The sequence below is a fragment of the Macrosteles quadrilineatus genome, unplaced genomic scaffold, assembly GCF_028750875.1.
Source record: "Macrosteles quadrilineatus isolate MER2022 unplaced genomic scaffold, UCM_ALF_1.0 Scaffold_5__1_contigs__length_97177068, whole genome shotgun sequence".
Lineage (NCBI taxonomy): Eukaryota > Metazoa > Arthropoda > Insecta > Hemiptera > Cicadellidae > Macrosteles > Macrosteles quadrilineatus.
In genome coordinates this window covers 60,943,936-60,958,543 of record NW_026542598.1, presented here as the reverse complement: position 1 = coordinate 60,958,543, position 14,608 = coordinate 60,943,936, and the positions used below count along the sequence as shown (strand labels likewise).

The following is a 14,608-nucleotide window of genomic DNA, read 5'->3' as shown; positions in this document are numbered from 1 at the left end:
ACCAGTAGCTCACGGCAGTCTGGTGAAAGCTGATGGGAGGTTCCTCTTTGAACGTTCTCCATTACCTCGCCGTTCCGGTGTTTGGAAAAGTCAATTGCTGGGGCGGAGCTTGCACAACTGTAGGGCCCTGGTTGACTGACGTCATTCCAATTGCCAACTTGGTACTGTAGTTTTGATCCATTACCTGTGGGGATTTCTTCAGTAGAACATCTTCGTAATATCTCTACTTTAGGGCAGTACTTCCGTCGAATGTCCCCCTGGTCCCTCTACAGTAGCGATGATCTTCAGTCTAGTGTGGTCTAGATATCTATAGGAGTTGTAGAGGTCCTGTTTATCCTTATCTCTCCACTGTGGAAATTTATTTTAGTTGTTTTATCTTGATGTGTCTTTTGGGGAACCGTTCTATAGTCAAATGACGTTTTGATCATTCTGCAATGGAGATATTCTCCAGTCAAATGACGTTTTAAATCTTGACTGTGGGGAGTTTTTTTAGTCAAATGACGTTTTAAATCTTGACTGTGGGGAGTTGTTTCGTCGAATTAAGTCTTGATCTCTCTACATTTAAGACGTATTTCAATCAATTGTCGTTTTATCAACAAGGCAATTCTTCAGTTATGTCGAAAATAATAATTGTACGTTTCAAAAGCTGTCAAGTTATACCCATGTTAAAATAAGTATAATAGTCGTTTGTTCATTTCTAACACGTATTTGAATTTAAATTGTAATCAGCAAAATATATCCTATTGAACTATAACTGTTTGAATCCGTAAAAATAATCATGTGTGTAAACTAAATTCAATAATACTTTCAGATATGGGCATTCAAAATATCTGATTCACTGTTTAGCAAAGAAACCTTCTCCCATAAGAATATTTTGCTATAACTTACAAGAATAGGCAGTAAAACAGAACCCCAAGCAGTAAATATCATGACGCCATCTCATTATAATTTCAAAACTCTTTTGTCCAAAACGGGTTTGAAAGTTTACACAAATATGAGAGTTATAAAGATCAATTTTCTACGGAGAAATGTTCGGTGATATTTCAGTGGCTTTGTTCCGACAAAGTTTCTCCGGGCTGATCCAAACACAAAGGTCAAAATATAAAATTTTCCGCCTTCATTACAGTCGCAGCGGTGGCCGGTGTAATTTTTAATCAGTTGACAAAACGAATGTGACAACAGCAGATTGCGATTTAGTGTGAGGTTTAATTTTTTGTAAACATTCCTTGAATGGAATTATGTAAAACACAAAAACTGTTAGCTTTCTTCTATACAGTATTTACATTTTCTATTAGTGATCATCCATCAATCAATTTGTTTTTTATGTTTTTGATTATCTGTTCCGGGTTAACAAATACTAACTCAATTCGGCTGAAATTTGATGATGAACCTTGCCACCGGCTGTTCTAAACATCGATGTATAGTGTGTTTATACATCGATGGTTCTAAACATCCCTCGTGGCGTCTAAGTTAATCTTGATTGGTCTCCAGTTTTTTTTTCATGCTTACAATTTCTTTGTTTACATTTTGATAGGTTAGTAATGTTATCTCTCCACACTGCTCATCGTAAAATCAAGTAATATAATTTAGTTCTTGGGTAAAATCTAGCTATTTACTACGGTATAATTAATTATTAAATTTTATCAATTCCTGACACACACAGGTAAGAAAATTTGCAAGGCACAGGTAGATCCAATTGTAACGTATAATTTTAAAATAGAATAATGTTTTTTGTTGAATACTCAATGATTAAACAGAACGATCAAGTAATAACCTAAAAAGAAATGTACTTTTAACATACCTGTTTGAAGAAAATGAATTTTTGTAAACATATATTTTGCTGTTTTGATTTTGAAGTTCAGTCAATCACATTTTAATTCAAACTTGCCAAACCTTTACCGGAATTACTTGAATATTTGTGAATTATGAGTACATTGAATACAAATGAAGTGTTTGTACCTATAAACAAAAGTCTAAAATACCGTACGATAAACCCAACCCACACCATTGTTATACCCTAATAATTTAACACAAGTTGGAGTTTCTTTTTTTCAATTTTAAAACATTATAGAATAGCATTCATATAATTATAATTATAATTATATAATTTAATAAAGGAGGTCGAAAAAAGAAGGAATGTATGATCATCCTGAATAACAAAGTGTTTACTAACTTAATGTATAGTCCAATGATTTCAACGTTTCTAATTTAAGATGCTAGCACCCTTTACACTTCCATATCAAGGGCACTAATACTTGTACACTACTATAGATAATGTTGCAATGAATAAAATGGTGAATCAGATTTGAATTTAAATGCCAGTTTAAATGGGACGTTGAAGAGCATTTAAACTGTCGTGTTTAGAAGACCGGTCCGGCCTCAAATGGCTTTGATTGTGACCTAATCTCGAGACCACTTTATTGCTATTAATATTTATGGGATCACACCACTTCCAAAGTTTTATTGCATCGGGCAGACCTAATTGGATTTTCTTATAGCACATTTAGGTTTATTATTTAAGTCGTGTTTAGTATTCGTATCATACTCTGAGCGAAATTGTTGCTAAATTATGGTTCACTTTCGCTACAATTCCGATTGATCTTTCCGATTCGATTTGTGTCATTAGTGTGGTTCATATTTAGCGACTTACTCAACAATAATGTGTGTGAGTTGTAATCAATACCTTTGCACTTGGCTACAATCAATGATTTTACGGTACAAGAAGTAATAATTCACCGATAGCTTAGGCATACCCAATTTTTTTTAGTTGGAGACCGTCAAAGGATATTGCCCGCAAATCTTTCTTGATTTTAATTTATGATACCTGTATTTTATTGGCAAACAAAAGCACTTAAACAGTTTTCTAGCAAGTTTTTCCTTCTAAAATCAAATTTTTATGTTTTATCTTTGGAAAATACCAACTTTGACAAAAGAGATTTCAGGAAGAGCTGACTAGAACGTTCGGTATGTTCAAGAAAAACAAATAGTGTTCGTGGAAATATTTAGAAGCGGAAGATAGAGGGCGGAAGAATGATAATAGACCACGCAAACCATGAGATAATGACCACTTCAACCTGTGGTGTGTGGCAACTGACTGTGGCAACCGTGACACTGCGTTGTGGCAACTGTGACAAAAAACACCAATGAGATTGATATAGTTAACCTTTACATGAACTTGATTGATGACTGGGCTCTTTTATTAGAGGAAACTGTTCAACTAAACTGTTTGAGAAGGCAGAAACATTTAACTTGTATTATTTTAAACCAAGCAACTTGCAAAGAGTTGGTTGTATCATTGGAAATTGATTATATACTGCTGACTCATTGGCAAGCAATTCTTGAAAGCAAATTATTCTAAGCCCTAAGGGTGGATTTTCCTTAACCTCTAAACTGGCTATTAAAGGGAAAAGAATATCAAATTCATATCAGAACTTGCTAAATTTAATAACTTTATATCTTTCTTGTATATAATTGTGTATAGTTTAAACATTAGTTTGTTTGTAATTTCAAAATACAAGCTTTGTTATAAGCTACATGGGTGGTGCTGGTTTAAAAAATGTTTAAGTCATACACAACGTTTTAAAAGCTTGTTTGATTAGTGAATTCATTTCCGAACAATTTTGACAAATTATATAATTAAGACATTATTCAAAACTAACTTATCAAATTGCTCTTACAACAATTTTACCCACCACTTGGGCCTATCATTAAAATGTTCATTGTACAATCACTTACAGTGTCCTTCTAATAGTCGAATACTGTATATTCTAAACATTAACTTTATGGTCTAAATATTGTGATCTTTTTGGCAACACTTCAATATCCACTTTTGACTTTTAACTTAACTTTGTTTCTAGTCCAGCTAGACGCAATACTTAATTGTAATTGGTACTTAATTGTAGTTTAAATGTATTAAATTACATTTGACTAATTATTATTAAATATCTAAAGGCATTCAGCTTTGTATTCAAATGCAAATGCTTATCTATCATCACCATTGCATGTCAATGTGTATACTGACAAACTATTTAGTACGCAAAAGCTTCATCATGCTGTTTAAGATTTTTTTTTACCTGAATACGATAAAAGATTTAAGATCTTGGGACTTTAACCCCTATTTACTGATCGTGACGGAAAATAGCCACAATATTCTCTCAAATGTACTCACCTGACCCAGCTAATGAGTTGGACACTGCTAACGTTGTTGACCGCAGCCATTTTCCAAATAAAATTAATAAAACCAAATAAAATCCTGCTGATTCTGCATCGATTTTCTGCAAACATCTCTTACATTCGCGTAGATGAGCGAGAGAGCAAATTGATTCCTTGTGCGCTTGTCAATACTCAGGACAACATTTTGAGTTGCGACTCTGGACTGGTTCTGAGCCGCCGCCGTATCAGCCAATGTAATTGATTTGGCACGCATCACCCCCCGAGTTCACCGTTCAATTTGTGAAATGAATATGTAATTATGCTGAGGGTGGAGGCTGAGCTATCGCCAGATCTGGACGTCCGCGGCTCCTGTGCTATTTGCATTTTATTGTTTATGCGTTCTTAATCCATATTTTAGTGGTAGTGGATTTAACACAATGTTACGGTAGCTAAGCCCCCGGTCGGATTACGGTTGGGTGGAGTTGCAAAATTCTGATTTAGGATTCAGTGTCTGTAAAATAAGTCAAGCAAAACACCACATTGAAATGTTTTCTTAGAGACTCAAGAAAGTCTTCAAATAGGTTTTGAATTACTACTATTTATTTACCATGACAAAAAACGTAAAATACTTAATTCAAATCTAAAACATTGACATATTTCATTAGTTTCGAATAAGTCTTTATAGACTTAGTACCTACTTATGATTTTCATTTAACAGAACATTCAAAACATTTTCTGATTTTTTATGATTTATCTCTAAACAAGTCAAACTACAGTGTCTCAATTATGAGTTAAAATGTTATAGGCATCCAGTAAGATTAAATTTTAAAGTTTTATATTGTTGTAGTGAGGCGTAAGCAGGCAGGCTATGTGTCATTTTATGCACAAACAACATTTCGTTGGTATTGCATCCTTAACACACCTTCCGTCGAAATTCTGACGTGGACCAACCCTTATTTCACGACTTGCAGTTTTGACAATAACATAACATTATTAATTTGTTTAATGATGGTATATTGTAACTAAGCTTCTTATTCTAAAACCATTTTTAAGGCCTAAAAGGATACAGCTGAAACTGTGACAGTTAAACTAGGATTATAATTAATTACATTCAAGTGTTTTCGCCCATTTTCCCCATCTCCTCGTCCAAGAGCGTTATCAGTTTATACCGCGCGGTCGCGAGGAAGGCGAGTAACCGCTAGTCCACTACCAGATCCAATATCTTCACAGAAGCACAAAGAAACGCTCCTGATCTAGTCACTGCCTTATATAGCAGCTCATCTAGCTCGCTCAAAATCATCATTCCGTACTTGTAGGAGGACAGTTTTTACACATAAGTTTAACTAACTGCAAACTGCCATGTATCCTACATGTGATTCTTGGATTTGGGGACACCTTTGTTGTATCAGCAGATTATAACATATGCATTGTTTTGTGATTCGTCCATAAAACTACAGTAAAAACAAGCAAACAGCGAATTAGCAAAGCAAATTAGCAAAGAAGCAAATTAGCAGTAAACTAATTTCTTAACTTATATTCATAACGTTTCTAATTTTTTCATGATACTTATCCTGAAAATAAACAAGTAACAATACCGTATTAGAGTTTAATTGAAAACCAAAGACAACGTGTTGAGTTACATGGTGTATGAGTCCGACACCCACAAACCTTACATGCATTTGCCCTTCCACTCCTTCTTATCACATTTCTTCGCCTCAGTCCTCTTTGATTTAGGAACCTTCTGCTTCAAGCATTCCAAGCCAGGCTCGTCATAAGCCTCACAGTTGCAGGTAAACAGCTTCTTCGTCCTACAACACAGATCCTTCTTAGGCAGATCTGCACATCTTGCAACCGGAGGCGCATCTCGGCATTCGCAAGGGTCGTCGTACGGATTAACCTCTAGCTTTTTAAAATCTAACTCACACGTTTTTGCCTCGATCTGGTGAGTTACTTCTTCTACTTCTTCTTCGCACACTTCCTCCTCCTCGCAGTGACATCCGTACTGCCGGAAGGATCTGCAGCAAATCTCCTTGGGACGTCCGACGTCGGCACACCCTGCGGCCGGTGGGGGGTCCTGACAATCACAAGGAGGGTCGAAGGGATTTACTTCGAGTTTTCTGAAGTCGAAGTCACAGTCCTTCGGCTTTTCCTGGACTTCCTCACACTCTTTGTCATCTTCTGGCCAAGGATGTCTGGCGCAAGCGCAGTTGATGGTTGGTCTCTTCTTTATACAGTCCTTCTTCAGTTTGGCTGCTGGAGCTGCGAAGCCCCTGGTCAGAGACACTAAAGGTGACATGCCATCCTGGACAACTGTAGCCATCGCTGAAGGAGTGGATGGTCTAGAGAGGGCTGTGACTGCGGCTTTGCTCAGGGTTCGGAGTACATTCTGAAACAAAGAGATAACCTATGTTACTAACTAAACCTAAAATGTTAAAGGTGAAAATAAAAAAATACATCGTGAACTTAGTTGTCACTCTTGATTGAGCTTTCAATAAACAATACGCTAAAACAGGCGGACAATAGTAAAAAAAACCAAGGTTGGAACGTTTCCTAAAAATAAGATTTAATATGTCACCCTAGCAGTCCACCAAAGACTAAAATGAAACTCTCGTACAATGTGATACTAGTATCTGCTAATGTTTACTATATTAATGCATTAAAACTTTATTCCAAAAGCCTTCTCTACTGTTATACAACTTCCAATTTTTTCTGACTAGCAGAGGTTTTTAGACGTTTCAAAATTCAATTATTTGCAATGGTTGTATGAAACTACAATTAAGAATGAGTAAGTTAGCTAACTATTGCTTGTTTTAAACACTAGGGCATTACTTACAGTCATGATGATGTGTTCTGGGTCACTGAAAATTTAGAGAGTGTGTTCGAACGGAAATTTAGAATTGAATTGAAAGAATAGCTAAAGAATATCCATGGCAACCATGTTTTTAGATTGAAAGTGAAAGTTATTATAGTACAAATATAATGAATCTACCTAAACTCTCTGTATTAAACAAGTCAGTGTGTGTTCACAGCATATACAGGTCCTTTGTAAATTTAAGTTGAAAGAGAAAAGGAGTTAATTTTATTTTTTTGCTTACAGAGGAAAGGTAAAAAAATGTACCTGAATTAAATATTGATCGATAAATTAAGGACACTTCTGATCCAGTGGTTAAACGAAAGGGACTGTTCTGGAGGAACGGTTTGAAATCTCATCAGTCGCCATCGGAATAATTTGTTTGCAACAATTCTGTGACACGATTGTTCAAGATTACGTTGATTCACAGATGTACTTAAAGTCTTAGTCTTTTAGACGAGGAGAATGAGTGGGTGGATAGTGGATGTGAGTTGTCTGTCACCCAGTACACGATCATTGCTCGGCGGATTACAAACCGCGTTCTCATAATCGGGTTTCGCTTCTCAGCGCGAGCGGCGCTTCTAGATCAAATAAATCGCCGAGTAAAAACCGGCGGCGACAAAAACCGGGACTCCGTGGTGACTGAGCCAGATCCAACTGCGCTATATCATAGGCTAACAAACCTGGTGTTGAGAACGGCGACGTCGTTACGTGGTGACGTACGTTGCTGGCTGGCTTCGTATGTTAGCTGATGACGTGCGTTACTGACTTCTTACTACGTACCCCCAAACTCAATACGTACGAATACTTGGTAAATGATAACGTCCATTTCTCACTGCAAATTCTACTACGTACACTTCAATTTCAATATTTACCCCTTCTCCACTTTAACATAATAACTTTATCACATTTCATAACATTTTAACTGTATACTTCGGTAAAGAATGTAATATTTCATTTCATACATTCATCATTTAGTATTGAGTGTCTTAAAATTTGTTAATTTTGTTCATACGTCACTTTATAATTTCTTTGTCATTAATCACTCCTCAGAAAGTCATCCAGATCTATAATGATAGGGGGCTGGCCTAGTATTAATTTAACTTATGTATAAAATTCCAATAATCTATGTTCAATTAATCATGAATAATAGTCATTCCATTTTTAAACTCGCTTATTAACTTAGTAAATTCTGTGCACATTAGACTTACCTTTTGGACAACATCAACATTTGACTTTCATTGTTGGGATGTTGTAAGTTAAACACTTTAATTATTTAATTCATCCAATCTTTGCATTCAAGCCAGCACGACACCCTAACCTGAGATATAGCCCATGTAAATTGGACTATTGTAAATTTGAACCTAATAGGCCTAAATTCCAAATTAATCTTCCACTTTATTTTAAGCCCACATTTCATTGTCAGTCCTTTCATTGTAGCCTTTTAAATTTCGTTACCTGTCTGTTAATTTAGTTTCAATAAAATGCCTTTATCTATATCGTTCTGTTATTAAATAGAATATGTTTAGCCACGAAGGAATATAGTGTGGAGAAATAACTGGAATACCGTGCATTACTCCCATGAGTGCATTGTAGGCGTATAATGTACGTTGCTAGCTTATGGCATATGTTGATGACTTCTTTGCCAGCTGATGATGGACGTTGATAGCTGATGACGTTCGCTGCCATCTGATGATAGACGATAATAGCTGATGATACACGTTGATAGTGTTTCCTGACGATGTACATTACTTACCCACTTAAAATTATTTCCTTTTTGTTTATCTTTTACAAATATCATAGTAATTCATAGGTTAGGAATTCATTGACACGTTTACATTATGGGCCTCTAAAATGACCATATGGGAGTGGTGATATGAATTGTGTTATGACTTTCACTTAGCCAATATTTTCACTTCAACGGTTACTTTTATAAATTGTTAGTACATCAGTCAAGCAGTGAACATTCCAAAACTGTGGCTGGGGAAAAAACATCATTTTTTTCAAATTGCAGTCAAATTGTGTGTCTTGTTTTCTTAAATTCCAGTTAAGTTTGTCAAATTATTTGGAAGGTAAATCACAACCAGATTTAGTATTCATTGTTTATTTTTAAGGCATTTATTGTAATGCAGTAGTCATGATTAGTGGGTAATCAACAATTTCCTCATCTTGAGACAGCCTATCTACTGTCATATAATTATGTCCTTGTATTACAATTGCTTAAAGTTCCTCTCTACGAACAAATAAACGAGAAACTGCAACTTTTGCAAGGCTAAGTCGACGTTTTCAATGCAATGTTTTTGGTGAAATTCTGCATAGCTCAGTGTGCATTTTATTTAGCAAGTATTATCAGCTGAAATGATAAGTTGTTCCGCAACAAGCGTCTTATACTTGTTGACAAGACATTTATCTTGGAGGCCAGGGAACTTCATGCAAGTCAGATTCTTGTTCTGTTTACGTTTTTAATGTGACTTGTGACAGGCTACATCAGTCTGTTTACTAAAAATAACCTCCTTATTGGTAAATCAGTATCTTGAAAGCCTGGATGTAAAAGTCCAAGGATAGGAAAGTAACTTACAAGACTTGTAAGTTGCTTTCTATCCTTGAACTTTTACATCCTTGGACGACCAGAGCTATTTCCTTTCCAGTATTTCTCTTCCAGGGAATAGGCCCTATGTGGGAGGGAGAGGGCAAGTTGTAACTTCGCAAGGGATTTAAGTCAACAACTCTTAAAAATCGGATATGCATGTTAGGATATCTTTTAAATACTAGGCCTATGTTTTGATTGTTAGTAAAGTGGTTCATGAATTCCAAACATGTTAAAAGTTAAAAGTGTGCAAACAGAATAAAAACCAAACCTGGTACTCTCAGTCTACGTCTTTATTCTTAGGTGCAATGAACACATGTTTGAATGTACTTTATTAATATGTAGCAATTTTATTGATTTTATCGAAATAGTTAATGGAATCCATTACTGTATTTCTATAGGTCAAGAAATTAGTAGGATTCTCTACATGTAAATTCTCAAATGTACATATATTTTCTGCTTATTTATTTTACTTTTTACGCATTTTAAAACATAGCTTTGTAAAGAAAAATATCATTGAAATAAGCGAGGCGCATCCGGGCTTGGAAATACGATCAAGTACCAAAAAGACACTTTCGCTCCGTGTAATGAATAACTATTTTCATCATACTATGCAAATAACTTTCTAATCGTTACAAAATTAGGCCACATAATTTGAGGCTATACAAAGTCGTCATCAATGTTTAAAAATATATCTTTAAAAATCATGTGATAAGTAGTGTTTTCATAAAGCACTGATACAACTTTGAGGTTATTGAACCGAAAAATGTATCGTAAGTTTTTTTCTGTTCCCTGTTTGAAGTTACCCGAAAATTTTTCTGATGATTTAGAGAACTAATAATAATGGCTACTTTCTGGACAGTGTGATGAAATCAATTTTACTGCAGGAACTACCTGTATTAATTTCATACAAAATTGCAAGATTTCATACTTTAATATTTTTTGTTGTCGCTTGATAATTGATGTTCTCAGCGCCGAGGAAGGAACTCTCAACAGCTTGGACACTGTAGAGGAAGTGCCAAATACGCCTGCAGGTGTCTTGTAGATCAAGTGTTAACAGCGCTCCCATTAACTGTTATATCTCCGGTGATCACGGCTAAGGAAGGTGTTCAGGTGCTTTACAAGAGCATCTCCTACCTAAAACAAGGCCATGATGTTAGTTAAAACACTTTTCTTGAGTAGAATTTCTTTGTCCTAGGACGCTAGGCACGAGCCCGGAATTGTTTTTCACATTACTTCAGGCTAAACCTAGTGGTTACGGTATTATCACTAGATAAAATCCATTGGTGATCTGGTGGGATTTGAAACCGGGGACCCAGGAACCAGAGTCCCGCGCTCATACTCTACTAACAATACTAGACCAGCTTGCTCCACCCCTTAAGTAGAATTACAGTTTGATAATTTTCAATTTGATTCCATGTGTTACAATAACATTGCTTTTGGTTCACTATTCTAATGGAATTTTCTTTTTTCCTATTAGATTTTTATCTTCAATGGACATAAAGTAGCCGAAGACGTTGTTTAGTATATACTCAGAGGTTGACAAGTACAGAAAATCACTCTAACTGACAATATAGTTAGGCCAATATTTTTTATTTTTTTCCTAGGACGCTAGGCACGAGCCCGGAATAGTTTTTCACATTACTTCAGGCTAGACCTAGGGGTTGCGGCATTATCACATGGATAAAATCCATTGGTGAATTTGCGGGATTTGAACCCGGGACTCTGGAACCGAAATCCCGCGCTCTAACCACTAGAACAGCTCGCTCTCCCATTAGGCCAATATAGTGACACATTATGTTTTTTTTTTATTCTGTTTATCCCCTGGTAAAATGTGTGTTCAAAGCTAGAATGACGATCGCAATCGCAAACTGACGGTAGAAATCGCGCTTAAAATTTCGGACCCAGGAATTTTTCACTGTCCGAGATAAGCAAAGGAAGACAGCCCTATTTGGTAAACGTTTATAAGCAGGAAGGAATTACCCTGGTCGACTCTGTATTTCGCGCGGACAGGTGGACACATTAACATACCAGTGTGGGCGAGAAAGCTTCGTCCGCCGACGCCGACGCCGACCGCTACATTCAGCATCGCGACCGCGACAAGAGGTAGCGGTTCGATAAGTCACCCGGACGGCGATTTTGTAGTTGTCGTGTAGGTGATATAAAAGGTACAAGCGTGTAGTGATAAACACGCCGACCAAAGAGCCAAAGCGTGTTAGCCCAATAAAACAACTTTATAATTTCTCCGGTGAAAAAGTACACGGCCCTGAAAGGGGCAAAGTTCGGGCCAAAATCGTCCTAATGGAGCGGTGACTCGCATGTAGACGATTGAGACTGGTTTTTGCCGCGATTTTGTGACTGCTTTCCCGCAGTTTTTAGTCCATGGAATCCTGGGAGTTATTCGACCCAGATTTTTTCAATGGAGAAAAAAATTGTATTCAGTTGTGATGACTTCGAAAATTTATTCGCAAGATTATCGGTGGCACTGTTTAATGCAAATATGTAAACAAAATTTGCCATAAAAATTGTTAGTATTTCTGTGTTGTGTTAACTGATGCTATGTTAAAGTCGACGTTAGTACGTAAACAGCTTAAGCAGTTCTAACATATGTTGATCGTCTTATCTTGCGACGTAGGTTATATTTTTGTACTTTTTCATTTTAACAATGTCTATAAAAGAGGGTAGTACCTTTGACTATTAATACAACTACAGTATCCAATAGTCAATGGTAGTACATAGCAATTGCAAAATATCTGAAACTGCAATAGTTATATAAAAGTCAGTCTAGTGGCATTACTAACAATGAAGAATCAGATTGTATAGTTATCAGAAGTGTTAAATTGTGCAAGCTGTTTTGTTTGTTTCAATCAAGCAGTAGAGTATTCCGTATTTCAAGATATTTTGCATCCTAAATTAATATTTGATATTTAACTCTTACACGGAAATATTATCAGATTATTTATATTACACTCCTTTTTGAGGTCACAATTATTTACATATGGTTCATATACTTTGAATGTCTACTTCTGCGTAAAAAGTCATTGGTGACTAGTATAATGCAATATTTTCACCTCTTATAGACATTGATGAGCAAAACTACAATATAGCCAAAAGGATAATCTGAAATACAAACTATTTTCAAACCTAGGAACTCAATTGCGTAAACATCTACCAAGCATTTTTATTGAACGTCTGAAAATAAGGAAAAGTAGTTACAACAACAGCGCACAGGGAGGAGAATGTTAGAGAGGTTGACATTTCTGGTCCAGCCCCGTAAACGAGCTACGGACGTTTTTGCTGTATTAGTTGAGGATATTTATCAGCACTTGAGACCTCTAAGGTAACGCAAGAGAAAGTGCGGCATTCCTGCAAATCCTTCGATAATATCAACAAAATGTCAACGATTTTTTTGCCTTGTGATATGTCGAAGTCATCGCGAGAATGAAGGAATCCAGGATCATTGTCCCTGGAAAGAGTACATAGTGTAAACATCTATACAATGACACAATGTGAGAATGTGATCATTGTGGCGGGGATTAGAAAAAGATTATTGCTTAATGGATGGGATGATAGTCTTGTTTATAGGGTCAGCTAGTGTTTTAGCAAGGAATATTTACCAAACGTCAGTGATAAAGGGGTGCTGAGTCCAGTTTTGAAAAGTATAAAAACTAACATTTTACTTTCTCAGGATCGAAACGACGGTCTTCTAATTACTTGACAAGCACTGTACCCACTCAGCATTTCAGCCACATACGAGCTCGTAGTTTTATGTAAGTTAAACTTGTGTATCCCGTTGTATTCATAATTTCTCAGAGCTTTACCTGCAGTTTGTCTTTGAATTGGTCGTTCTCTAGTCCTCAAAACAGCCTGATATTTGTTACAGAATTTAAGTGTACAAATCAAAGCCATACATAAAAATAATACTAAGAATGACATACAAGGTACACAAAACCCAAGAAAGTCAAAACTAACACAGAATTGACACACCTAGTATGAATCTAAGACAAAACAAAAACAATGAAGCAAAACACCATAATTCTTCTCTCACAAATTAATTCCACCCTTACTTCCTGTGCCGCATAATAAAGCAACAAATCGGAATTATTCATTCCATTCAAAGCCATACATCTTAACCACGCTCACTAATTGAATTGAAACAACCGTGTAAATAGGGAATAAAGATAACATCGAATGTAACCGTTATGCAAAATATTACAGCGTCGCGATTCGTCGAATGACTGTGAAATTAAGCCATCAACATTCAACTGGGATTTACGACTACAATCTGTCACAAGGTACGAATTAAGCTGTATTGAAATAAGCGTGATATTTTACTGTTTTGGGCCACATTTGATTTATGTGAGCTGTGAAAACCAGGGCGAGGAACTAGAAATCTAAAATCTCGAGCCATCAAACCAAACGGCACTTTCAGTGGTTTGATCCTTATCAAAGTTTTATTGGTTACAAGTGGTTTTAATGAAGTTATCATAACGGGTCCTCCAAATAGATTCAATTATTGATGGAAGATGTGGTTTTAATAGGAATTTACTGACAAGTCTAATAGATTAGTTTTTAATTTAAAATGTGCCTGTTTGAAGGAGAGGGAGACTACTTTTGGAAAACAGCAAATATATGTTAGACGAGTTGTTAAGGAGTGCTTAGACTCAAAAATGAACTGTCCTAGTTTGATCCTCAACAACAAGTATTCTGGGCCCAAAAACTATTGGCATTACAACGGATAGTGTTACTAACAAAATTTCCACGTTATAAGTTAACAAAACAAGGGATTAGAAACACCCCTTAAGCATAAACAATGCTAAAAAATGAATCATTGGAATCATAATTACTCTGTAGAAAACTCTGAAATACTACAGATATAAATCGAAACTATTTTAGTATATAATAATAAATACTTCATACGTAAGACGAAATGCAATCTTTTGTCTCTAAATGCACATTAAACAAAATCTAAAGCGAAATTTGCTGTAGAAGAAACACCATCGCGTAAACAAAGCAGA

The 14,608-nt window shown here is 35.9% G+C and overlaps 1 protein-coding gene across 1 annotated transcript; it reads right to left on the bottom strand.

The window, feature by feature from the left end:
* Positions 1 to 5,744: 5,744 nt before the first annotated feature.
* Positions 5,745 to 7,071, bottom strand: LOC128995657 (uncharacterized). Its single transcript, XM_054420674.1, has 2 exons — positions 6,986 to 7,071; positions 5,745 to 6,538 (listed from the first exon to the last, which is right to left on the bottom strand). The coding sequence occupies exons 1-2, from the start codon at positions 6,989 to 6,991 to the stop codon at positions 5,822 to 5,824; spliced, it is 723 nt and encodes a 240-aa protein (XP_054276649.1). The 5' UTR covers positions 6,992 to 7,071; the 3' UTR covers positions 5,745 to 5,821.
* Between the last annotated feature and the right edge of the window lie 7,537 nt (positions 7,072 to 14,608).